This window comes from Dermacentor andersoni, chromosome 1 (assembly GCF_023375885.2).
Source record: "Dermacentor andersoni chromosome 1, qqDerAnde1_hic_scaffold, whole genome shotgun sequence".
NCBI classification, from domain to species: Eukaryota; Metazoa; Arthropoda; class Arachnida; order Ixodida; family Ixodidae; genus Dermacentor; species Dermacentor andersoni.
In genome coordinates this window covers 348498638-348522987 of record NC_092814.1, presented here as the reverse complement: position 1 = coordinate 348522987, position 24350 = coordinate 348498638, and the positions used below count along the sequence as shown (strand labels likewise).

At 45.9% G+C, this 24350-nt stretch overlaps 1 protein-coding gene across 1 annotated transcript; it reads left to right on the top strand.

Annotated features, from left to right (window-relative positions):
• The first annotated feature begins 1915 nt into the window (after positions 1–1915).
• LOC140219509 (muscle, skeletal receptor tyrosine-protein kinase-like) lies at positions 1916–23666 on the top strand. The gene is made up of 8 exons (XM_072289347.1): positions 1916–1973; positions 3150–3282; positions 3931–4082; positions 7336–7481; positions 12133–12265; positions 18993–19165; positions 21452–21557; positions 23602–23666. The coding sequence occupies exons 1-8, from the start codon at positions 1916–1918 to the stop codon at positions 23664–23666; spliced, it is 966 nt and encodes a 321-aa protein (XP_072145448.1).
• The last annotated feature ends 684 nt before the right edge of the window (positions 23667–24350 follow it).

Sequence of the window (24350 nt, the reverse complement as noted above, 5' to 3'; positions counted from 1 at the left end):
CTTATTCATGGCAGCCCACGACGCTGCAGTAACGGTGGTGACGCTTTTTTGAGGCTGAGCTAGGTCTCTCTGGATCGGCATCGCCGATTCCTTCTGCTTCCAGCATTACGTCTCAAGTAGAGTCCGTTTTTGTTAAACTGTAGGCTGCAGCTAGCTCGCAGCGTGGTCGGCGTGGTCTGTGAGAAGTGACGAGCCTTTTCGCATTCGCAACAGGGTAGAAAAAAGTGCGAATCGACGCAAAACTCGGGCTAGAAACGTGCTTCGCCACAGCCAGGGCTAAATACTACCCAAGCTGGTACTACCCAGATAACATTTGGCGCGCCGCCACCAGGCGCCGCTACTATACCTCAAACTCCAGCGCAAGACGCCCATATGTATTTAAGACCAAATTAAATTCATGGTTGGTGTCCTTATTTCTTTCATTTCTTTCTGTAATGTGTAACGAAATGATCGACATAGCTGTCACGAAATGTAGCGATGTTGCGAAATATAGCTGAAGGTAGCCAAACCGAAATTACTGACAAGATAGAGGAGCTATTATCTTGAGGTGCCAGGTATGGAGAGGCAACTCAGGGCTCCATAGCGGTCGAGGTCAGTGTGTAGGCTTCATAGAAGTATATCCCACTTTGTATTACACTGTACAAAGATTGTGTAACCAAAAACGTGAACGTTGTTTTTTTGTTATTATTTGCTGATCACCGAAGATGACAGAGAGAGGGACACGCTTCAATGATACGCAGAAGTCACAAAGGGCCACCTGTGTGGCTTTCTTTTTATATAAAGGGGGGAAGTGGAGGCATCCATTTGAATGCAGCGCGTAGCTAGTATGGAATTCTCCAGCTGGACGACCAACCGCGATCAGAAAAAAGAATTTTACACTATCGAAAGGACCTACCGTCACAGAAGAAGGCCGTGCAAGCACTATTACGCTTTTTGCGATCTACCGGCCTTTGTGAACGTCTTTAACTGGAACGCCTTTTGTGTATGTGTGCCTCCGCGTGTGCGTGTTTTTCTTTTAACGCTTTCCTCTCTGTCCTTTCTAACCCCTATCTCCCGTCCCGAGTGTAGGGTAGCAAACCGGAGACTGATATCTCGTTAACCTCCCTGCCTTCCATCTTCATCTCTCTCTCTCTCTCTCTTCTACCGCAGTTGTTTCTCTAGGAAAATTGAATATGGCTTCGCTTTGTAGCTCTGTGGTATCGGTTCATGGGATGCAATGTTTCCGTATCAAGGAAAAAAAAGACAGATATATTCGTGTTTACACTTCGTGTCTGGGGCATAATGAACCTTCACACACGGAATCCCAATAATGAACCTGTTACCTCCGCCAGGTTTCGCCAGACGCGGAGACGCTGACAATCGACAACGTTGAAGTATCTGACCGCGGGAAGTACACCTGCGTCGCCACTAACGACGCTGGAACCGACGAGAAAGACTTTCACGTGAGCGTTCTCGGTAAGCTTAACTAACTTTAATTAAATTATGGGGTTCTATGTGCCAAAACCACGATCTGATTATGATGCGTGCCGTAGTGGAGGATTACAGAAATTTGGACCACCTGGGGTTCTTTAACGTGCACCTCAAATCTAAGTACACGGGTGTTTTGGCAATTCGCCCCCCATCGAGATGCCGCCGCCGGGGCCGCGATTCGATCCTGCGACCTCATGCTTAGAGGCCTAACACCATAGCCACTCAGCAGCCACGGCGGGTGTCTCGGTAATCAAGCTTTGGTACCGGCTTCCGCGCCTCGTCGGGTTCCACGTGACAAGAAAATGTTGCCGTCACGGGACGTCGAAGGCTGCGACCAAATGCAGCACACTTGCTATTTCCGGTGCAGCCATTTACTTTCAAGGAACATAGAGCACACTCTCGGGCTACATGTTGAGCGAGCATATTTGGTAAAGTATTTACTGCCATGGACCTCTTCCTTTGCGTTTCTCCTGTGGACCCACAGCTTCCAACGTCTATGGTTGGTGATGGGCAACATTTTAATCTTTATTACGCTCACAAGGGTTGCAATGTGGGCTTGTTGGTAATGCATCTTGAAGGGGTGTACGGTAGCGCGATTAAAAGACGCGACAAAAGACGACAAAAAGGGACACACAGCGCTACGTGTGTCCCTGTGTGTCTTCTTTTGTCCCGTCTTTTAGTCGCGCTACCGTACACCCCTTTATTATGCTGGTCTTTTAGAACACCATATGTAGAGTTCTTTTTTTTATTGTTATAAAAATAACTACTGTTCAATTCTTTAAATTGCATAATTCCACTGATGCCAAAAATTCTGCCTTTCGCACTGTATAAGACTTAACTATATCATAACATGCTAACAAACACTGACACCAAGGACAATACAGGGGAAAAAACTTTTGCTTAATAACTGAAATAAAGAAACGATAAATTAATGGAAATTAAAGTGGATGAAAAAGCAACTTGCCGCAGGTGGCGAACGATCCCACAACCTTTGCATTTCGCGTGCGATGTTCTGCCAATTAAGGCACACCGGCGCCGTTTCCCCATCCACTTTCTTGCTTAAACATAGATGCTCAAGAAAGTGGGTGGGGAAACGGCGTCGCTGTAGCTCAATTGGTAGAGCACCGCACGCGAAATGCGAAGGTTGTGGGATCGTTCCTCACCTGTGGCAAGTTGTTTTTTTATCCACTTTAATTTCCATTAATTTATCGTTTCTTTATTTCAGTTATTAAGCAAAAGTAATTTCCCCTATGTTGTCCTTGGTGTCAGTGTTTGTTGGCTTCTAATGCTATGACTAATAAAAAATCAGGCCCCTCGGTTAACCCCCTTTCTTCTAGTTTATTGTATACAACTTAAGCAACTTAGCACGATTACACTAATCTCTCTGTCCACGATTCGGCGATTGTTTTTAGCTTACTACGACAAAAAATCATTTTTACTGGAATTCGCGACATTATTTCAGAACATATATTTAGACTACTTTTACCACCGTACGGCCTTATGTGTGAGAGAAAAAAAGGCGGGGAGGGGGGGGGGGGGGCATTTCTCTTGATTTGGCGAAGCTTTTTTATTTTTAATTGTCTAGCAAACGGTATGTATTTCGACAAAGGTCTCCCTATAGTGACAGGTCTAAATAAAAGGAAGCGCACTTGACGAAATTTGCTTGGTCTCTGCGACAGTGCCGCCAACGATAGCAGGCCCCGCATTTGTGGACGTCGACACCGTGGAGAACCGGCACGTGTCGCTTGAGTGCAGCGTTGAATCTCTGCCCCGGGCCACGGTGTACTGGACTAAAAACAGCCTGCCTTACCTGTGAGTTCATGCCTTCCCGCGTTTATTCAGCATGAATGGTGCAGTCCTCGGTACTGCGAGAGAGCATGTTTCCATGCTAAAATAGAGACAGTTCAGTCCAGACGCTTGGAACATATTATATATCAAACATGTCTAACCTTCCCAAAATCTGCTTAACATTTTATTATCTTTAAAACGCAGCTCGCGGGTGGTGCGGCAATCATCTGTGAAGCATCCCAGGACCAAGTGCGAAATGAAATTCGCGGTGGTTTTCTCGTGACCAATCGGGAAGTCCGCTTCTGCTCGTATAAGTGCACTATCGTGTCAGCAATCGTGTCGCATAATCGGCCATTCGATAAGCGGGGAGAATTTCCCGTTACCACGCAGCTCAAATGGTAACACAACTACTCGAAGAAGCCCTGCACTAAATGTTAGTGTTCCCTTTTGTAGCCGTCACACGTTCGAAATTCCACGACCGAGACAGTGGCCATAGTTTCAGCGTCGCGTAGAAGAAACATCACCAGAACAGTGAGGCTACGCGTAAACTACATGGTGCGTGTCGCCCACTTGTCCGTTCAAGCCTTTCGTTCGAGGCTCATGGCGTCTGTGCCTGTTCATACGTAAATGAATGTAAGCGCACGCTACGAGCTTTCACCTCTGTCTTTTCAGCGTAGAAAACGCGGACAGCGAACTGACCGCCAAGTACGGACCTCGGGTGCTCTCGTTTCCGGCGATCCAATCGTCCGATCGCGGCACCTATTCCTGCATCGCCGAAAACGAAGCCGGCCTGGCGGAGAAGGCGTTCCGCATCGAAGTTCACGGTAAGTCTCTGGCGCTATTAAGAAAGCGTGAAAAAAATTAATTTGTTTTGCATAGCAGCAAAGCACGTGGTACAGCGTCAACATAAAGAGTCGTTAAATGTCGGGTAAGTAGTTCAAGCGTTGATGTGGCACACATAGAAAATGAGTCACAAAAGCTTTGTATGGCTGTGCGATATATAATATAGCCCGAAAAAGACCTAACATAAAGAAAGCTTACAAATGTTGCCACCAGGAAAAAATAACTTTTTAAAAGAACAGGCACCTGCATACACTGCTGCCGTGAGTGGTGCCCCTCCAAAATCTAATGAAAACTTGTTTCCCTAAAGGCATACGGCATTCTCGCCATGCCATGAAGAAGACCAGCTATCAAAATGTGCAGGCACTGAAGCAAAGTGCGCTCTTGGCGCTCAATGTTGCTGGAAGAAGAGAGCTTAATTAGTTTCATGAAAGACATCAACGCATTACTGGAAGTGGGATGTTGGTGCCTTTGTCACGACACCTAGTTTAGAGTGAAACTAGATCACACTTGCGTCCGTCGCCAATGCACTTTCGCAAAAACACGTAGACAGGCTGGCGAAACTGTAATTAAATCCTTTGTAGAATTTTTCTAAAACTGCAGAAACTTCAATCAATGCAGTTATGATTTGGTTCGGGGAACAGGCTTAATAGTTGAAGTCGGACACGCCTCCACGGACATTCCACGGGCATTCTGGCAGTCTTACATTCTGTTGTTTTTCAAAAGACCGTGTCTACTCGAACCTAACGCGCATTCTTTTTTTTTTTTCGATAGAACGGGTCCAAAAATTGCGTGCGCGTTAGTATCGTGTACGACCCTAATTGTGCGGTACCATATCGCCATCGACATTTCAAAATGGCCGCCTCGTACGCGCTTCAAGCCTAGCTACCGTAGCTCCCACCGTCCGTCTTCCCGTTTTCTGAGTTTGCTCTATCAGCATGGAAGTGCCGACTGTGAAGACACGCCGAGTTCATCACGATGCCATAGTTAAAAAGAAAGTGATCACGTGTGCGGAGAGGGACGGAAATCGGGCCGCATCACGGGTTTTCAGAGTTGCCGAAACTTGCGTGCGGGACTGGCGCCAACAGGAGAGGCGTTCTACTACGGCGGCTGCTGCGTATACGGCGCGGCCGCGCGGCCCCTATCTTGAAAGCCACCTGCGATGGAGACACAGTCTACGCCCTCTACGATGGTGCTTCTACGCATCTCGTCGCTTAGTCCGCGTTCAAGCGAGAGGCCGCACTAAGGCCAATTCGCTCGCTCCTGCTACCGCACTTCCTCACTCCAGCGTTTTGATAAAGAGTTTCCGCTGTCATTGAGCGAGACGTGTTCATGTTTGCTTGTGCGCGCGTGACACCATGCGTGTTAATTTAGTTAGTAAGCGAATGTTTAAAAGTTTATACGATCGGTAAAACTATTATCCTTACTTTTCGTACAGCTGTCTACTAATTTGATATCGCAACCGATGCTTCGCCTTTCAAGCGAAACTGCGACTTTTTTTCATCTGTGGCAACTTTAGTGCATTGAGAGTAAATCTTGTGTTTTTCCAAATGAAAGGAAGTTGTATTTCTGTATGAAATAATGAGGTGCGCGGTACTGTGAAGGACTTTTCTTTCTTTAGGTCGCGGCAAACGGGTGCGCGTTACATTCGAGGGCGCGTTAGAATCGAGGAATTAAGGGAATCAAATAGGGATCGTATTTTGCGCCTTCAGTAATTATCTTCGTAAATAGTCATGAATACTACGACAACCGCATTTTGTTTGCACTGAAAACAAAATGCAGGTTCAACGTTGTTTTGCCAACGACAATCAATATGAATGTGACATTGGTGTTCACGACAGCATTCACCACGTTTCTTTTCAGTCCACATTACCGGATTTGAAAAAGAAAACAAACGTTATTTTGGTCCTCGATGTTTCTGTCACTTAGTTTGCGTATTGTTATTTTCGCCAAATTTTTGTCTGTGTTTACTTTAAATGAGCTGCTGTAGAGTGATTTAGGTTGTAGCCACATCAGCTAGTTCATTTCTCTTAGTGCGGCAGGAAAAAAGAAACACAAGGTGTCATAAAAAATTTGAAAAAAAGAAGGCTCCCACAGCGCGGATTTAAGTGACCTCCTTGGCCAACTTTGCACGTATGACCCCGTCACTTCTCAGAAGCAGTTTTGATCTTGTCATCGAAGTGGTGCCGAGGTTCTCAGACTTCGCTACCTTATCACCATGTCTACTTTACATGTGCGCTTACAGACACCCATAGAAGCGCTTGAACAGACAGCCACCTTTACACCAAATATCTTCACGTTACGATCCCTGCCTGTAAATCAGTTCGCCTTCTGAATTACGCCGCGAAGGGCGGAAATGCGACAGTTTCGGCGCCACAGACCACAGGACGTGCTGCATAAACATAAGCGGTTCTATTAACCCAAATACTACTGCATTATACATGGCACCTAGTGACCCGAGTATCTCACCATCGCCGTCATGGCGAAGATTCCAGGTGGCGGTTCCACTCATAAACATAGATTACGTATATGCGTGCGAAAGTAGCGACAAACTTAGACCATACGGGTAAGGAGGGAGAGACCGGACCTTCGTAGCTCAATTAAGTATGTAGCACGCACGACATGTGGAGATCATTTTTTTTTTTTTGTCACAGTAAATAGGTTCCAAATATGTTTAGACAACAAGAAAGAACAATAGTTAGACAAATAGTTAGAGAACAAGTTAGGGACCGTGAAAAGAGCAATGAAACGAAAAATTTGAGGCGTAGCGTAATAAGTCAGGAAGAGAGCAGTGTAGATCAGAAAGCAAACGGGATAGCCGACATTCTAGTTGACATTAAGAGAAAAAAAAATGGAGCTGGGTAGGCCACGTAATGCGGAGGGCAGATATCCGATGGACCATTAGAGTTAGAAAATATGTGCCAAGGGAAGGGACGCGCAGTCGAGGACGGCGGAAAATTAGGTGGGGTGGTGAAATTAGAAAATTTGCAGGTGCAAGTTAGAATCAGCTAGCGCAAGACAGCGGTAATTAGAGATCGCTGGGAGATGCCTTTGCACCGCAGTGGACATAAAGAGATTATTATTATTATTATTATTATTATTATTACTATTATTATTATTATCATTATTATTATTATTATTATTATTATTATTATTATTATTATTATTATTATTATTATTATTATTATTATTGTGATGGTAATGATGATGATGATGTCCTGTGTGCTAATATTGCAGTGCCTCCGAGGATTCAAGTGCCCGAGGCGACTGTCTCCGTGGTCGAGCATTCGCCCATCAAGCTGCGGTGCATTGCGTCTGGCGAACCGCAGCCATCTGTTGTTTGGATGCGCGACGACATTCCACTGGATAAGAGGGATAGCAAGGTGCGTTCCTGACATGTGGTGGTTTTGAGCGCTAGAAGCAGAGTGCATATTGGCAACCAATTTGTTTCACAGCGATGGTTGGTAATAATATATTAATAATGTGATGGCTTCGTTCACATATAGTGGCACCTGTCGCAGACATCATACTTTCCACAATCGATGTTATCATGATCCTGTTTCCTTGCAAAATAAATCGACAGCAAACAAAACTCTGCTTGCTACACACTAGGACGACTACGAGCCCTTTAGTACGAGTTTCAGGGGCATCATCCTCGTCGTGCTGATCATTTATCGTTACCGTCGTTTCACCGCTGCTGTTGTCGTCGCTACCGTCGTTCCTGTCTAGTTCAAAGTGTCCTCTTCATTTGTGCCTTCGCCTTCACGACATCATCCCGCCATTCATCGTTTTCACGCAGTTGTCGTCATTGTAGTCGATGTCGTCCGGCCAGCAATCTTTGATATTTGTTAGCACGTCAGGCTTTATTTTGAGCGTCTTTCTGTATTTTTATCCTATAGTAAGGTAAACTCGCTTTGAAACTATAAGTGACGTAATGGAAAACTAAAACAAATTTACCGCTAGATGTTCATCTTCGAAATGTTCAGAACTCGCATTCACAAAAAGCTCTTACGATAGAATGGTTCGTAACATCAAATTCCAGCCAATCCTGATGCTGGACATAATTAGCGGAAACCGCCGGCCAATGGGAACGATTATTTAGGAACGAAATGCTTGGTCGATTCTGCGCCATTTCTGTAGGAAACACTCCAAAAAAGTATATGTAGTTGAAGAAGGTACTACCTCCGACAGACACCATTTCTATAATTGCCAGGAAACCACATATAAATGTTGTAACTTTGTAGCTCGCATTTGTGCAGTGGAAGGGAAGCACATAATTCAGTGGCCAGGCTATCTTCCGTATGTTTGTGTGCTAATACAGTTCAACCTCGTTATAACGAAGCCGGTAAAATCGGCAATTTGCTTCGTTATATGGAAGTTTCGTTATATTGAAATTCGACCTTTTATGTAAATAAGTAGCGTCACCGATCGATTTTTCTTGCACGGGAAGGGGCCGCAGAATTTTCCGAATTATCCGCCAATCGAAAGAAAGCAAATTTGAATGCGAAAACAATTCGTTCTGATAAATTTGGGAGTCGGCAACGAATTATAGTTTGATGCCACGTACGTCGACGATTTCTTCACGGCGGCACAAATTAAGCGAAGCCAGCCACACTTTCGCGTGCACTTCGGCCCCGCGGCTGATAGCGTCGCCCGCACTGGGACGGCACTATCAGGAAAGGCACCGGCAGCGGGAAGCGAATGCATTGCAGGCCCCGTTTTTGTGAAAGACTGCAGTGGCGTTAAGGTGTATATAGGGCTGTTCACGTGGGCAGTAGTTAGAGCAATAAATATTGAGCATCTTGTTGGACTTACTGCAAACACTTTCCTCATGGCCTTCAAAAGATTTTGTGCAAGGCGTGGAACACCGTGAATAGTATACTCTGGCAACGCCACTACATTTAAGAAAGCTGCACGTATAAGCTAGCTTCCATGCACCAGTTGTTGAGGAAAGACGAAGCCAGCCCATATTGCTCTACCCACGGCGTAGCTTGGAAATTTATTGCAGAGAGAGCTCCTAGGTTGGGGGGGGGGGGCTTTTGGGAGCGGTCAGTTAGGATTGTGAAGATGTGCCTTCGCAAGTCATTGAGAAAGGCGTCTGTTGAACTACAGCAACTGAGTGCTTTGCTGATTGAACCTGTTTGGAACTCCAGAACCATAACTTTCATTTACTCTTCTCCTAAAGAGCCAGGCATTCTAACCCTGTCTGATTTTTTGTTAGGCAGCCGTCTCCTGTGTAATCCTAGAACTTCATATGAACGGGGAAAAATGAATGCTGAGCTGCTCAGTTTGTGGCTTCACAGGCAGCTAATACTGGAACAACTGTGGAAGCGATGACTTTGTGAATGTCTCCTGACGCTTCGAAGCGTTCACCGGAGGAAAGCATCAAAAGTTTATTGCATAAATAAAGGTGACGGCGGGATTATTCGCGAGAACAACGCTCCAAGAATGTTCTGCAAAAGTGGCGTATAGTGAGCGACTGCATCTAAAGTAAAGATGGCATCGTTGGTGCATGTAAAGTTAAAATACCACGTGGCCAACCGCTGGTCCGACTTGGGCAGAAACTGTACCCTTCAGAACTCGTCCCCTCAGGCCCCGCAGCGTGTTAAATATTAGAGGAAGAGGAAGACGACGGGGACTAGCGCGTTCAGCAGAGGCGGCGAGCTCGTGTTCACGCGCTTCTTGCCAATATGGACGCGCGGCAATTTTGCGTGTATTCGCGGGCTTCTTTCACACCCGGACAAACACTCTTATGTAGCACGTATTCAACAACAGAAAGCTGTATGGGGAGGTTTTCATGTTCCTTTAGAATTTTATCATCGACACTTTTCGTCTAATTCTAATATGTGATAATTCGAATAATTAATTAAGAATAATTATGTAATTAGACAGAATGCAAGAAATTATCTGAGTATCTCCAAGCGACGGTAAACGACATTACCTTGGTTCTGTCCAGCTACGCGACATTTGCATATATTTAAATCTTGTTGCATAATAGTTGGGACGCTCTGTATATAGACACTTTCCACGGCAATCCCGTGGGCGCTGCCATGTTTGATCACGTGGTAACGCGTCCATTCCTTGCGTAAACACACTCCGTTGCCTCTGTGTTTACGATGGATGTGTATGTCGCCGGTGCGTCTCAGGAAAAGCTCGGTTTCAGCGGATATCGTAGACGGTGACTGAGTGGACGACATCAAGCTTTGACGACGGCTTCAGAGTAGATATAAGCGCCTTCAGAGCTCATTACGCCTGGTTCAAACATTGCGAGCAGCGTCTGTGCTTGTACTAAAAGCGGGGCTCCAAATGTATTCCAAGCTGTCCAAACTCTCCGCTTATGAATTAAATCAGAATCAGTACGCTTTGCTGTTCGTTCTGTATTTGGCGGACACTTTGAAGTAGCGGCTTGTCACGTTTCTGACTCAGTAATGTTCCTCGGTACGATAACTATCGGATTGCTCATTTCCTGCCTAATCGCTCAAGGTTATGCTCAGCGGCGATAGATTTGTTCCTGCTGTATACAAGGCTTGGAACGTAGGTGTTGTGTACTTTGTGATAGCATGTGTAGCAAAAATGTATTACTGCTAGTCACTCGCTTACTCCGTTGACCGTCACGAAACGTTCAGCTTCGAATATTCGTGTGCTGTCGTCGTCGTCGCCATCACCCATGCTTCAGCGCATTGATTCAAGAGTTCGCCCATTCAAGTATTCTTGATACGATGGAGACAGAATAGGCGTAAGTTTCCGCATAGGTTGGGGTGGATGTGTGCAGCTAACGTGTGAGAAAATTACTATGTTAGGAACGAGCGCAACTCTCTTTGTCACCGTGTAACGAGTGGTACTAACACTTGCCGACGTAGGCTCCGTAGTTGAATTCCTTTCTTCGGAACTCAGCGATACAACCCTGACGGATCAGTCAATTTTTTTCTATTCTCGAAGAAAGACGTGCACCGCGAAGGGCCGGCATCACAGGCAGTCCTTATATAGCGGTGCTCTATAAACTTGGCCAAGCAGACTAATTTCGTTCTTAATATGCTAGTCACTATTTTTGCAGTCAAATAATGCACATAGCTTCCATCTATCGCTCCACATTTTGCAGGATGAATGGAGCGCAGTCTGTTGTCGCACACCCAGTTGAATTTCCGACAGCTGGTCGCGCACAGCAGTGCAGAAACGGTAATGGTTTCGCATTCGTGCGCATTCGCTGGGGCGACGTGCACCGCGCCGCCGAAAGCGCCATCTCGTACCTCTAGAGCAAACTGCATCGCGAAAGTGGGCTTATAGCTCAAGCAGCAAAAGCGTCATGATTACCACTTCAGTAATGTGGTCTTTCGCTCATAGCTCGGTTGCTATTCGCATTACCATCCACAGTCATCGTGAGACGAGTTCTGCCGCAATTATCCCTGCTCTATTTTTTTTCCTTTCTCACCCTGCACCAACGCGCGCCTTTCTATACCTCACCCCCTTCACTACGCGGAGTAGCATGTAAGTGCCTACGTATACACAGGTAGAATTATCTGCATTTAAATAAACAGCTTTCACTCTCTCTCTCTCTCTCTCTCATTTGAGAAAAGCGTCGCTTTACATAGACTCAACGTATGCATGAGTTCTTTTTTCTTGGTAATTATTTAATCTGTCCTTGATATAGTAGTATAACTTACGTCCACCTACCATATCGTCCACCTACCCTGCAATGAAAGACAAATCACCTTTCCAGCAAAAGGATTTTTTTATCGTCTAAAAAAACAACAATAAAAAAATCAGCCTGCACATTTAATGCTTGTAGTAGGCAGTCATTGAGTGCAGTTTATTGTGCACCAATCTTTCTATATGCAATCTTTCGATAAGGATTTATGTTACGTACACTCTACTATCTTCCAAGCTGCATAATAAGCGAATTTTTCTTGAACATATGTAACTAACAATGCCAAAGTCGTAAGTGTATCAATGTCTCGCTTTCCTGCCTCAGTTTTCTTCTTTTTTATGAAGTAACACTGGACAGATTTCAGTGTGCGCAATGATATTTTTGCACAGGACGTAGCCTTTGCGGAGAACGGCCAGATTCTGCAGATTCCGAACGCGACTCTCGCTCATTCGGGAAGGTACAGCTGTGTGGCCAGAAACGCAGCCGGCATGGCCGAGGAACAACTGATGCTCACGGTTCTCGGTGAGTTGACGAAAATTATGGATTCCGTATCTCTTCCTCTGAGCACAAGTGTTAGACGGCGTGCTTTTACTATATATTGTTACGGTACATTTGGACAGGACCATGCGCGCAAGAGGGAGACGAAGAGGAAATGGTAGACTGTCTCCTGGAACTGTCACCTTTGTTTGAAGTAGTAAAGGCAAGGCGCAGAAGACCAGGACTCGAGAAGAAGGACACAAACGACAGGACCGGCGCCCTAACAGACAAACGGACAGCCGCCGGTCCTGTCGTTTGTGTTCTTCTTCTCGAGTCCTGGTCTTCTGCGACTTGCCTTTACTACTTCAAGCATGAACCAACTAGCCCAAGCAAGAGTTTTACTTGTCACCTTTGTACCAGCCTGCGCAATTACGACTAACTTTCCCCCATGTAAATAGTCGTAAATACATTTGTGCATCGGGCTTTCTCTTCGTAACACTTGTTGGAGGTGCGGGGTAACGACTCAGATCGGAGCTTCGCGGTGGCCGCCGCGATTGAGATGGCTCAATCCAATTTCACAACAAACCGTAAAACTTGAAGCTTAAAAGTAATGAATTTCTCTGAATTGATGATATCTGGTAATAAATCATTTGGCGTAGATACTAGTAAAGATTTGTTTGTCTAATTAGGAAAATATTATAAAAGTAAATCACTCCCTGCATTACTACATTTTTCGGTCTTCATGTTCGGCTTACATATCATTCTTTGCTCTACCCGGCTGGGGTTGCGCTCCTATCCTTAAAGGTGCCCTGAGCAGTTTTTGAACATAGTAAGGAAACATAGCGGATCTGTTAACGCTCGAGGCTCCTATGATCATGTGAGCCAAATATTTTCGAACTGCACGCAACAGGGAATTCACAATCTCGTGCCAAAGCAGTGAAAAATTGCTAGCCCTCGCTTCCGCAATGTCGTCATGCGGCGTCATTGTAGGCAGCTAGACCCACAACATCTATTCGGTGATTTCTTTATCGCGAGTACATTCTTGGTAGTACACTTATAGTTCGTCTGAGATAAATAAATGAAAAATGCATATGTCTGCTATCTCAAAAAGACAGAAGAGCCATTTCATCTTTGCACTGCCAGTCTACACATGACAGTTACACGTTACTGCGTCAGCTGCGCTTCGCCTCCGAGATGACAAGCGTAGCTTAGATACCGCGGTTGGCACGGGGTGCCCCCACGAGCCATCTCGCCGCCGAGATGTTCAACCTTCGAGCTGTGCCAGCGGGGCATTGCTTCCTTGAGCCCCTTGTCGTATCTCCTGTGTGGCTTCCAGCGCACTAGGGAAAGGTACGGGCACGTGGCTGCTGCACATGTGTTACAGCGCCAAGTAGTCCGGCAGCATTTGACATCGCTTTTGGTAGCGTGGAACAGACGCTGAATCGACGGAGCTTCCACCTGCGACGGTTTCGTACTTCCCCAGACGCAGAAGGGAAAAGCTGTAAAATAAGAAGACCTTTGCACTCAGTGGTGTGTTCTCTCTTATTTAACTATTGCTGATAAGGTCTTTCTGTTTTCTCTTCCTCCGCCTAAACTAACGTAGATTAAAACGCGGGACTCTTTACAGAAGCGCTGTAACTTGTGTGCGCTTTGCCTCCGTAGCTTTCCCTTCATAGCCACAGAATGTTGTCCGCGAGCATCGTGGAAATGATTGGAGAGAGAAAGCCGCTCATCAATCTGATAAGTTCATGCGTGCTTGAAGGATTAGAACAATCTTTTTGCGGTGAGAGATTCGCGAGCCGATGTAGTTTAATAGTGATGTCATTCTATGATTAGTTAATGAAGTGTTTAAGGGCAACCTTTTTTTGGCCACTTGACGATGCCAGCCTTTTTACATGTTTGTGCATGAGTCGAAACAAGAATACATTGATGGCGAGATCGCGCGTAGCTGCCACCTGGCGGACACAAACTGAACCACACATAGTGTGACACGGCAGGTCACGACGCGCGCGCGCGCTCGTCGAGACCGGCCGTGAGTGTGGATGGCTCCTCGCGTCGTCTGCTAGCTCTTACCTGTTTAAATGCGCGCTTGCGGTGTGCGTATCCTTCAAAGGTTTCCTCACCAAGCCCAATTGTCAATTTTAGTTATGCTCTGAAAGTTCTAGAACGTCGTCTAGGGATCGTTTTACCGAAAGCGTTTTTTTTAGATTGATTCATTATTGGAGAAGATAGAAGAAATTTAATGCCCTGTTCCCATACCACCAAGAGGCAAGCGCGATTGCCAGCAGAGAAACTCACGCTCTGCCTCGAGTAGCATCTGCAAGCTACGTTCCTTTCCACCTTATCTCGTACGGGAGCAGAGGAGCCACGTCGGGTTCACATGGCGAGCCCCGCCTCCTTTTTTAATGCGATAGCAATTGTATGGACACTCCAGGAGCATTTTTGTTGTTGTCGCCGCCGTGATGTTCCGTATAAAGTACAAGCGCGATAACGCAGTCGCCGCGCGCCGTATGCTGAATTTGCGAGTGAAAGCACGCGAGGGGAGCCGACGATCGTGGCTCAATCTCGTGGCTCAAGGAAGGCGGAGAGCAAACGCGCCATCTTCCGTCGCGCGAAAGGCCGTGGAGGGATGGGACGAAGGGAGAAAGGGAGGGAGGGTGGGGGTGGCGTTGGGCTCCAGCAGCCACTGCGTATTTTGCGACCGGGCGCAAGTGGAACTGACGATCGCGGCTTAATCTCGCGCGCGAAACGGAGGAAAGTGGAGAGGCAGTGCTGGATGGAGGGGGGCTTCTGCTCCGCCAGCAACTGCGTACTTTGCGCGGCGGCGCGCGGTCGCGCTCGCCGTACCTTGAAAGCTATCTGCGGACGGCCCACACCTTTGTGTGTGCTGCTTTCTTGCGGCTCTTTGCGTGGAAGCCGATAGACAGCACGAAGGTCACATGGCTCGCTGCTGCTGTTGCGCTTGCTCACGCCAGCGTTTTGACAGCGAGTGTCCGCGGACACCGAGTGTGATGTGTTCATGTTTGCCTGTGAGCGCTGACACCATGCTTGTTAATTGAGTTAGTAAATGTTTGCAAGTTTATATGGTCGATAAAACTACTATACTTACTTCGTATGAATGTCTATAAGTTGCTATCGCAATCGATGCATCGCTTTTTGGACGAAACTTCGCGTTTCGCATTGGGCGATTTATCGAAGTAACGTGCAATGATGAGTGACGTTGCTAGGAGAGTGTTTTACGTCACAGTGTTTGCGCGTGTTACCTCGACGGCTCCCTCGCTGGGAGCGCCGCTTCCTCGAGAAGGAGGACGTGCCGCGTTTGGTTTGAAATTTCGCATTTTTTCGCGGGGGGCCGCGCATTGCTGTAATGCTTTGCAGATACAATCGCCAGGGCGTGAAGTATGTGCTCCGCTTGCCTGTTTAAAATGGCCAAACCTGGTGACGGGCGTTTTAAAGACTGTATTTGTTCCGTGGTTGTAGGATAGTCGTAAATGCTGATGTACCTTTTTTTGACGACGTAGAGAACCATATTTGGCTTTGTGCTATAAGTATTTTCCGCCGTAATAACATCCGTGATTTCATGTGTCGAGCGCGCGATGTGTGATCGTCCAGCCCTACATTGGTCACAATCATTTCAAGTTTGTTGCCGCATTGTGTTTCAAGTACATCAGAAGAAAATATTTGGCATCACTCTAAAGAAATGGTCCAGTCACTGCGAGAGGTGAATGCAGCGTTGCGGAGATTCCTTGTTGCGATGTGCTGATTATTCCGCCATCTTTAATTGCGATACCACAAAATATGAACGAGGTGGTGTAAAGATCACTGAGCAACAGGGGGAAAATAATCTTAAGCACTCATGTGATATCGCGATCGAGATACGCTAGATATTAGGCGCACCATTGTATAACTGTCACTTAGTGGTTACGCGATCATCCTTAGCTGTTCCTGAGGTGTTCCATTATTTTTGTGTGGATATGCCACTACGCCAAAATAATTTTGCCTCGCCGGTGAATTTTGGCACTATATGGCACTTTGATTCTCTTCTATAAAAGCGAAGCCGAAATAGTGTAATACGAGAGGAGCATGTGTAACATGACAGCTACGAGACGCAGGACGTCATAACACTGAGTTGCTGGAAGGCTGTTGTAATGAGCTTTTTAGCATGGCGTATATATATCTTCACGGAAGGCAGCACTCATTATTTGCACAACCCGCCGTGGTTGCTCAGTGGCTATAGTGTTGGGCTGCTGAGCACGAGGTCGCGGGATCGAATGCCGGCCACGGCGGCCGCATTTCGATGGGGGCGAAATGCGAAAACACCCGTGTACTTAGATTTAGGTGCACGTTAAAGAACCCCGAGTGGTCGAAATTTCCGGAGTCCTCCACTACGGAGTGCCTCATAATCAGAAAGTGGTTTGGCACGTAAAACCCCATAATTTAATTATTTGCACAAATGAAACAAAAGAACACTTTTCGCCTTTGAAATAATCGAAATTTTTCGTATCGTTCTCAAGCTGTAATAATGCAAGGACCGATTTGTGGCTAAATCCCACCTTTTTACTGTTATCGCAATAACATTAAGAAAAAGAAGGCGTGTGCGCGCCCACATGTAGATCCTGCCACTGCGCTGTCATTCAAAGGGGCATAGCTCGTTCAACCAAATTGAGTAACTGTTTCGTAATTGACAAATAAAAGACGGTTGTGTATGCATACAAGCAGTGAAGTCGAGTCACATTAATATGCTACTTTAGCATTTTGATAATCCATGCAATGATAGCACAAATGTGCGGTTGAGCAACAGCGGTGCCAACACAGTACGCAGAACGCGAAGTTGAGTGCCGGGCTCGGAGCCCACGTGATACGGGCGAGCTGGCATCGTTATCGACGTTGGTCACCGTGAACTGCGAGCTGCTTTTGCTGCACGAAGCGCGAAGCCAGTGGTAGTGCGCAGCGGCGTTGAGGAGGAAGGCAGAGGCATCGAGCAGAGTTCATTCTTTCGAGTAAGCGCTAATGTCGTCGCGGCGCGCATACGCGTAATGACTCGGCTATTTTCACATTTCGCGCATTTTCTTTATGATGCGGAATAGAATAATTACGCGAGAGATAGCACATTGAAAAACAATTGAATCGGGTGTTTTAAAGGACAATGATTACTTTCCAAAGTTTGCGCCCTGAATTCAGTTATTAAGAAGTTCGCTAATTAATCTCATATAATTATCCGTAGTTCAATTCTGAAAAAAGAAAAAACTGGTGCGCTACGTCGCTGCTGACATACCGTTTTTTGCGTCCTCGTATACTGTACACATTATTTTTAAGAGCTTGGTTAACGTTAGCTGGGACAGCCTGTATATGAGTCACGTAATGTTAAACGGATAGAAAGATGTGAGTTTACCGACCAAAAGCTTCGGTAGATATCAGAGAAGTCACAGACTGCACTAAATGGAAAAGAATTAAGCAGGAGCTCTTAGCGCCAATGAAGGCCGCCTATAAGCGCTTCCAGCAGAGAGGGAGAGAAGTTTAATATCAAAGAAAGGCTCAGAGGTGGGACTTCCAAGAGATGCATGCAAGTCTTCAAGCCTGCCGTCTTCAGGGGATCCAGGCAGGAGGCTGATTATGAAACGGAGGTAACCCATTTGAATGCTTTGATCCCTTTGTACAAATTTAAGTGCTCAAAACTGCGTCGCACGTTAGATCTGATTTCGTCAAAAATGTTACCGGTCACATGTAATTAGTTAGTGAAAAAAAGTAATTGAGCTACAGGGAGCGCTACCGAGAAAATAAAGTAATTGTTAAATTACAAAATTACCTCAAAACGCGCTTGATCGCAGGTTATTAAATACATGCATTTCGTTACGTACAAGTCTCATGTAGACAAAGAAAAATCGACGACGATCCAAAACCATTAATGCAGATCGTGCATGGAAACTTCAACTGGGCTCGGAGTGTCTTACACGTACTATCAGTGCCGTGCCACGTACGTATTAATTCTGTAAGCCTCGTGGCGAAGGAGGCTCGGAAGACGCTATCCTTACTGTGAGATCCTTATTTCCTCTCAACATGAGAATCTGCTTCTGAATAGGACTGTCGATGAGAAGTAGAATAGTTTTTTCTAGTAAAATATTTATTTTGTTCGGAAACAGGGTTCAAGGCGTTCCTGAGATATTTCAAGGCTGGCTCAGAATTGTCGCGCCTCAGTGCTAACGTTCGCACAAATTAGGTTCAAGGTGGGCTCGGAAAGCCTGGTAATGTACGCGCTCAACAGTATTTATCTGTTCATCTATGTTGTTAAAGCAATGAAAAAGGTCATCCCCTTGAATGTCATATTTACTCATTTGGAAACGCTTGCTTCCTCAATGGCAAGTTCGTTCCTCTTCGCTTAACATCACGCTTTCGCACTTCGTATGAGCAAAAACATAAACGACGCCGTAAACCGACCATCAGGCAAGTTTTATGGAGAGCAGCTAGTTATTTATGATCTGAGTGATATTTTCAGAAGGAAGTGTCGTCGCAGTATGCCTCAACAGAGTTGTGGGAGATGGAACTTTACCAGTGTTCAATATCCGCATTCCTTGGCATCCTATCTCGTGCACAGCGATCGCGCGTGGGGTAGTTTTGTTCATGCCTTGAGTGCTGGGTAAGTTTGACTTCTCGAGACACAATTTACGGCACTCCGAGATGCGCAACGATTTAAACGACCGGCGGTCTTGGCGTAGTCTGTGTCGGGATTGTGGCAGGAAATGCAAAGTTGGCGCTCTGTTTGTGACGATCGCAGCGCCACCGCACATCGCCAAGCTGCCTTCGCCGGCGCCCGTGGTGCTCGGTCGGCCGGCTCGTCTCGAGTGCCGCGTGGAGCGGGGAAATCCCCGATCGAAAGTCGAGTGGACCAAGGACGGCGAGCTGCTGGACGAGCGCCAGCCGCTGCTGCAGATCGCCGATGGCGGAGAGGTGCGCGCACGAGGCGGCATGGCGCAGGAATGTTCCCTACATACGAACCACTCTTTCACTTTCGCCCCCCCCCCCCCAATCTCCCTTGCTCCTTTGTTGCATCGAGTGAAATAGGCCGTCGTCGAACTGTTACAGTATTAAGCTTGTGCTACGATTACTTTGCCGTTGTGTCGGAGTTGGGATACACCCGAGCCGCCCACCTGACTAGCGTCTGTGCACCTATGGTCCGAACCATAGACCCTTGTTAGATCTTATCGGTCGTAGGCAACCATACATGCATATATATCTTGCATGCAGCCAAGAGTGTGCTTATACACTCATGAAGGATCCGCAATCAAGCTAGTTGAAAAAATCAAGGTTCTTGGGTATCACATAGAAGCAAACAATGCTAACTGTAGAACAACACAACATATCTCGAATAAAACAGATGAAGGCATTAGGTTTCTAAGGAGAATTACCAATAGACATAAAGGCTTAGGAGAACACGGTGTTTTGATGCTAATACACGCCTTGGCTCTCTGTCACTTCGCTTATGTAGCTGAATTATTCAAATGGAAACAGGCAGAACTTAACAATCTTAATGCGATGCTCAGGAAGCTTGTTAAAGTAGCCCTAGGGATACCCAGTAACGCTGCAACCGACTAACTCATGAGTCTAGGGGTGCACAACACAGTAGAAGAAATCGCGGAGGCCCAACAGCTAGCGCAACACGAAAGACTGACAAAAACAAGAACTGGCAGGAACATATTACAGGCAATAGGGGTAGAACTGAATAGATCAAGCAGCCCAATAGAGGCTGAAGTAGAATTAAGGACTGCAGTTAGGAACAAGGTCAGAACTTACCCTCTCCCCAGAAACATGCATCCAGTATATAATATTAAAAGGAGAAAGGCAAGAGCTAAAGCACTCTTGCCGGAAATAGAGCAGCAGAACCAACTGGCAGCTATACTTGATGCTGCCTGGGTGAAAGGCAAAGAAGCATATACGGCGATTGTATCAAATTATCAAGGGAAGGTATCAGACGCTACCACTATATTTACCAAGGACCCCATGGTGGCGTAACAAGCAGCAATTGCTCTAGCCATCAGGAGTAAAAAGTGGACCTGCATTCACAGTGATTCGAAATCCGCTATAAAGTGTTTTGATAAAGGCTATGTAGCTGGAGTTGCAGTTAAACTTTTTGAAAACATTGGGATTATGAAAACTGAAATGCGATGGTTTCCTGCGCGTATGGAGAAAGTGGACGAGACTCGGGTAAACCTCAATGAGGTTGCTCATGACTTGGCACGAGGACTTGCTAACCGTGACAGTCACAACCGAGCCGTTCACCACCAAACCAGGGAATCTAGAGATCATTCAATACCTTATAATGACATTTCCAAACATTACTATTTAGCACGCAGGCAATTTCCATTGCCACATTCAAAACTGAACAGGGCTCAGGCAGTCTCACTGCAGTCTGCAGTTATTGCAAACAGGTACATATCCCACAACGTACCACATTAATAAAATATATCAAGAGAGGGAAATTAAGATGGACTGCAACGATTGTAATGGCATCATTGAAATCATACACATGCTGGCGGGGTGTCCCGCGAACCTCCCCAACTTCGTTGACGAATGGACACAGTGGGAAAAAAAGGATTCAAAGCCCATTGTTTCAAGAGCAACTAAGGGCCATCCAGAGGGCCCATGATGTCGCTGAAGGGCTTGGCCTGATAGTGCCAACGTGGGAGCGGCCCGTCTTGGCTTAAATAGTCGAGCCTCCGGACCTCATTACAGCAAAAGTTTTCACACACACACACACACCAAACATTTTTTGCAGCTGGGCAAACTTCACAATAACAAATGTGCGTTCAGCGGAGGAGGGGTGAGTGCAACGGGGAGGGGAGTGTGCAGCGGGTGTATGGGAGAGGAGGGTGGTATTGTTGTATGGAGTGTGTGCATATATACATATATAATAATATATGGGGTTTTACGTGCCAAAACCACTTTCTGATTATGAGGCACGCCGTAGTGGAGGACTCCGGAAATATATACATATATATATATATATATATATATATATATATATATATATATATATATATATATATATATATTGACTCCATTGGTCAGTGCAGTAAAGCCATGGTTGATCGTATCTTGCTTAAGTTTTGGTTAAGAGGCTATAAAATTGAGCACCTGGGATTTTTGTAGCCGAAAGCAGCTGACAACGGGCAGATGATGAATGCCCATCCATTTTTTTTCGATAGTCACGTCTTTTCGCTCTCGCAAACGTTGCAGGTGGTGCACGTTGTACGCGCCACGGAGGACACGGAAGGCGCGTACGCCTGCCGCGCCACCAACGCTGCCGGGTCGGACGAGCACACGCTCTTCCTCAGCGTGCTCGGTGAGCTGCGTCCATCCGGCCTAACAACTTGCCGCAGGATCGCTCCTGACGGGCTGCCTCGATTATTAACTAACCTTCGCCGAACAGAATATTTCAGTCTGTGTGTAAATGGTCAGAGTATTGGCTTAAAAATGTCGGTGCGACGAGGTCATTTCATTAACTGAGTTATTTTAACGACCTTATCGTAAGGGTTCATACTGCGGGCGGTTGGTAAAGTTTCCGCCAAAATAGCAAACTATTATTATTATTATTATTATTATTATTACTATTATTATTATTATTATTATTATTATTAATATTATTATTATTATTATTCACAGGCACAGCCTTCGAAACCGTTTCAATGCTGCTGGAGCGTTTCTGTGACCGCACTATTGAATCAGCTTTCCTGTTCATCCGCCCACTTTGTAAAGACCTCGTGGCAACATCACAACGGCTATGTGCTTTCTGGACTATCTACAGGCTTACAGTCTGCAGGATTGTAATGATGAATGTTGTTTATTCTAACGTATGCAGGCGCAACTACCCCTATAATATCACAATACCTTAAAAGGCCATCACTGACGTTGTGCCGTATTCCTATCGCGCGAGTGTATAGTTGCACACGTAGACGGCAGCACTGGATGCTGGCACGTGGAGTGGTCATTCACGCATGTACGAGAAATGGCTAATGGGGGCAGGGCGACTTACGCAGTGGCGTTCGAGTGAGTGACACTATCGTAGGAAGCGTCTCGCCATAACCACGTATCATCACTGCTTTTATTCTAAGAGCAGCCTGTAACACACCTTCGCATTTTTGCCACGCGATAACACAAGTGCAGCAAGGAATGCAACCACGAGTCAACCGTCGATCCGGCAACTAGCTTTCATTTTTATTCTTTGATAGGTTTCGTAATATCTTATTAATGGTGACGCAGAAGAAATGGCAACGATAGCAGTTATTTCGTTAAGCAGGATACACGACGCTGCTGCTACTCATGAACGTACTTCTGTCGAAAATTCCATCACCCTTTTCTCGTTATGAAAATTGTCGCGGAGACACGCTTCAGTACACTCTAAAAACAGTTGCACCCTTTGGGGTGTATATTTGTCCCACAACAATAATCGGCATCTGTCTTGCCCGCGTTTCCTTTCTTTAACGCTACGAGCCCGGTACTTCCCAGTCACGAACGGCACGCGCGTTATCAGTGTGACGCAGCATTCTCGACAGGAAAGTAGCGAGCGCCGAGTTTTCAAGAAAGGAAACGCAAGCAAGGCAGATGACGATTATTGTTGTGGGACAAATATACACCCCAAAGGGTGCAAACTGTTTTTAGAGTGTACGTAATTTTACTAGAACAGCAGTCATAATTAAGGAAACGAAACGGTCATGTTCTTTCGTAATGGTTTGGTACAAGCAGCACGTTACGTAGGAGACAGAAATAGTCATCCGACCTGGGAGACCAAACTACGCACCCTATGCCATCAAACCGAGCATACTACCTGCTATAAGCCAGGCGAAGATATAACGCCTGCACTGGGGCGCTGTCAAACGCCACTTCGTTATCCGCCGTGGTCATCTCACGCGCCGCACCGCGCCTTGATCAAGACGTGGTGCCTGCGACTTTAGCGCCCTCCACCGGCATTGGGCTCCACTTGTTTTCTGCCATATTCGCAACTTGGCGAATCAAACTCGGAAACGCGAACAGCAGGAAATAGTCATTGAGAATTCATTTATTTATTTATTTACCTACTTGAAGTCATCGTGCATGGTGGCACCCCTTGCAACCAAACAAACGATTAAACCGCAGAAACCTCTTCTTTTTGAGGAAAGTTGAGTTCAGAGTTCGGATCGCTGCTAAAGGCAGCGCTTTTTGGAACAATCAGAACGCGTTTTCTGTCACGACCTTTCTCGTAATCAAGGCAAACGATAAACGCGCATAAACCTGTGTTCGAAGTTCTCTCACAGCATTAACGCATCCTCTTGGTCTTCATACCATACGCGTGCAACTCTAAAGAGTAAAATGACGTTTGAAATTTTTGCAGTACTGTCCCCCTTGCTTAGACAAATCACTTCTACAGAAATCCGGCAACCCACTCCGGGGCGCTGGCCACAAATGGGACCGGTGAGAGAAACAAGAAATGTACGTTAAAAAAAATCCTGCATATTTTGAAATTAAAAGATGGCCAATGTAGATTTGCGGTTAATAATGGTAGCAAATTAAGTATTACCCTGAAGGAAATTAGACCTGCAGAAATGTTAAATTTGGCGCGCTATTCTTGTTGGCTCAATACACGCGGTTGCCCTAAATCAGGGGAACATATTGACGATCCTGATGGCTCAAAGACAGGAGCCTAAAAGAAGGAGGAGAAAAATTATATTTATTAGTCCCAAAGAGGCCCGCACCTCCTTTGTGGTCCCCTGGCCCATCACATTCTTCGTGGGCTGCGCCAGAAGTAGCAGCAATAATTTTTCGAAGAACACTCCTCCTATCTGCTGTTTTTGATGGTAGCTTTGAAATAAGTAATATATTGTTGCAAGTGGAGGTCGCGTTGTTTATTCGACGGATGTTTACTTCTTAAAGGGCCTAAGTTAAGACAACCTGTATGATGTGGTGTCAATAATGGATGTATTTGTGCTTTCCCTATAATTGAAACTCCCTATTTACAATTAAAGGGCAACTCTGACATTTTTGTTTTAAACCATGTAAGTATATCGTCATTTTCAAACGACATTGACCGTATTATTACTGGTAGGGTGGTTGAGTTTACTTAAAAGTTCATTAATAATCTTAACCAATAAGCGAGATACCG

What these genes read in the sequence shown, in the direction of transcription:
- LOC140219509 (XM_072289347.1), top strand. Translation starts at nt 1,916, where the DNA reads ATGGACCTCTTCCTTTGCGTTTCTCCTGTGGACCCACAGCTTCCAACG. An exon ending in GTTCCGCATCGAAGTTCACG is followed by an intron (nt 4,083 to 7,335) that starts GTAAGTCTCTGG and finishes CTAATATTGCAG; the next exon opens with TGCCTCCGAGGATTCAAGTG. An exon ending in AGATCGCCGATGGCGGAGAG is followed by an intron (nt 19,166 to 21,451) that starts GTGCGCGCACGA and finishes CAAACGTTGCAG; the next exon opens with GTGGTGCACGTTGTACGCGC.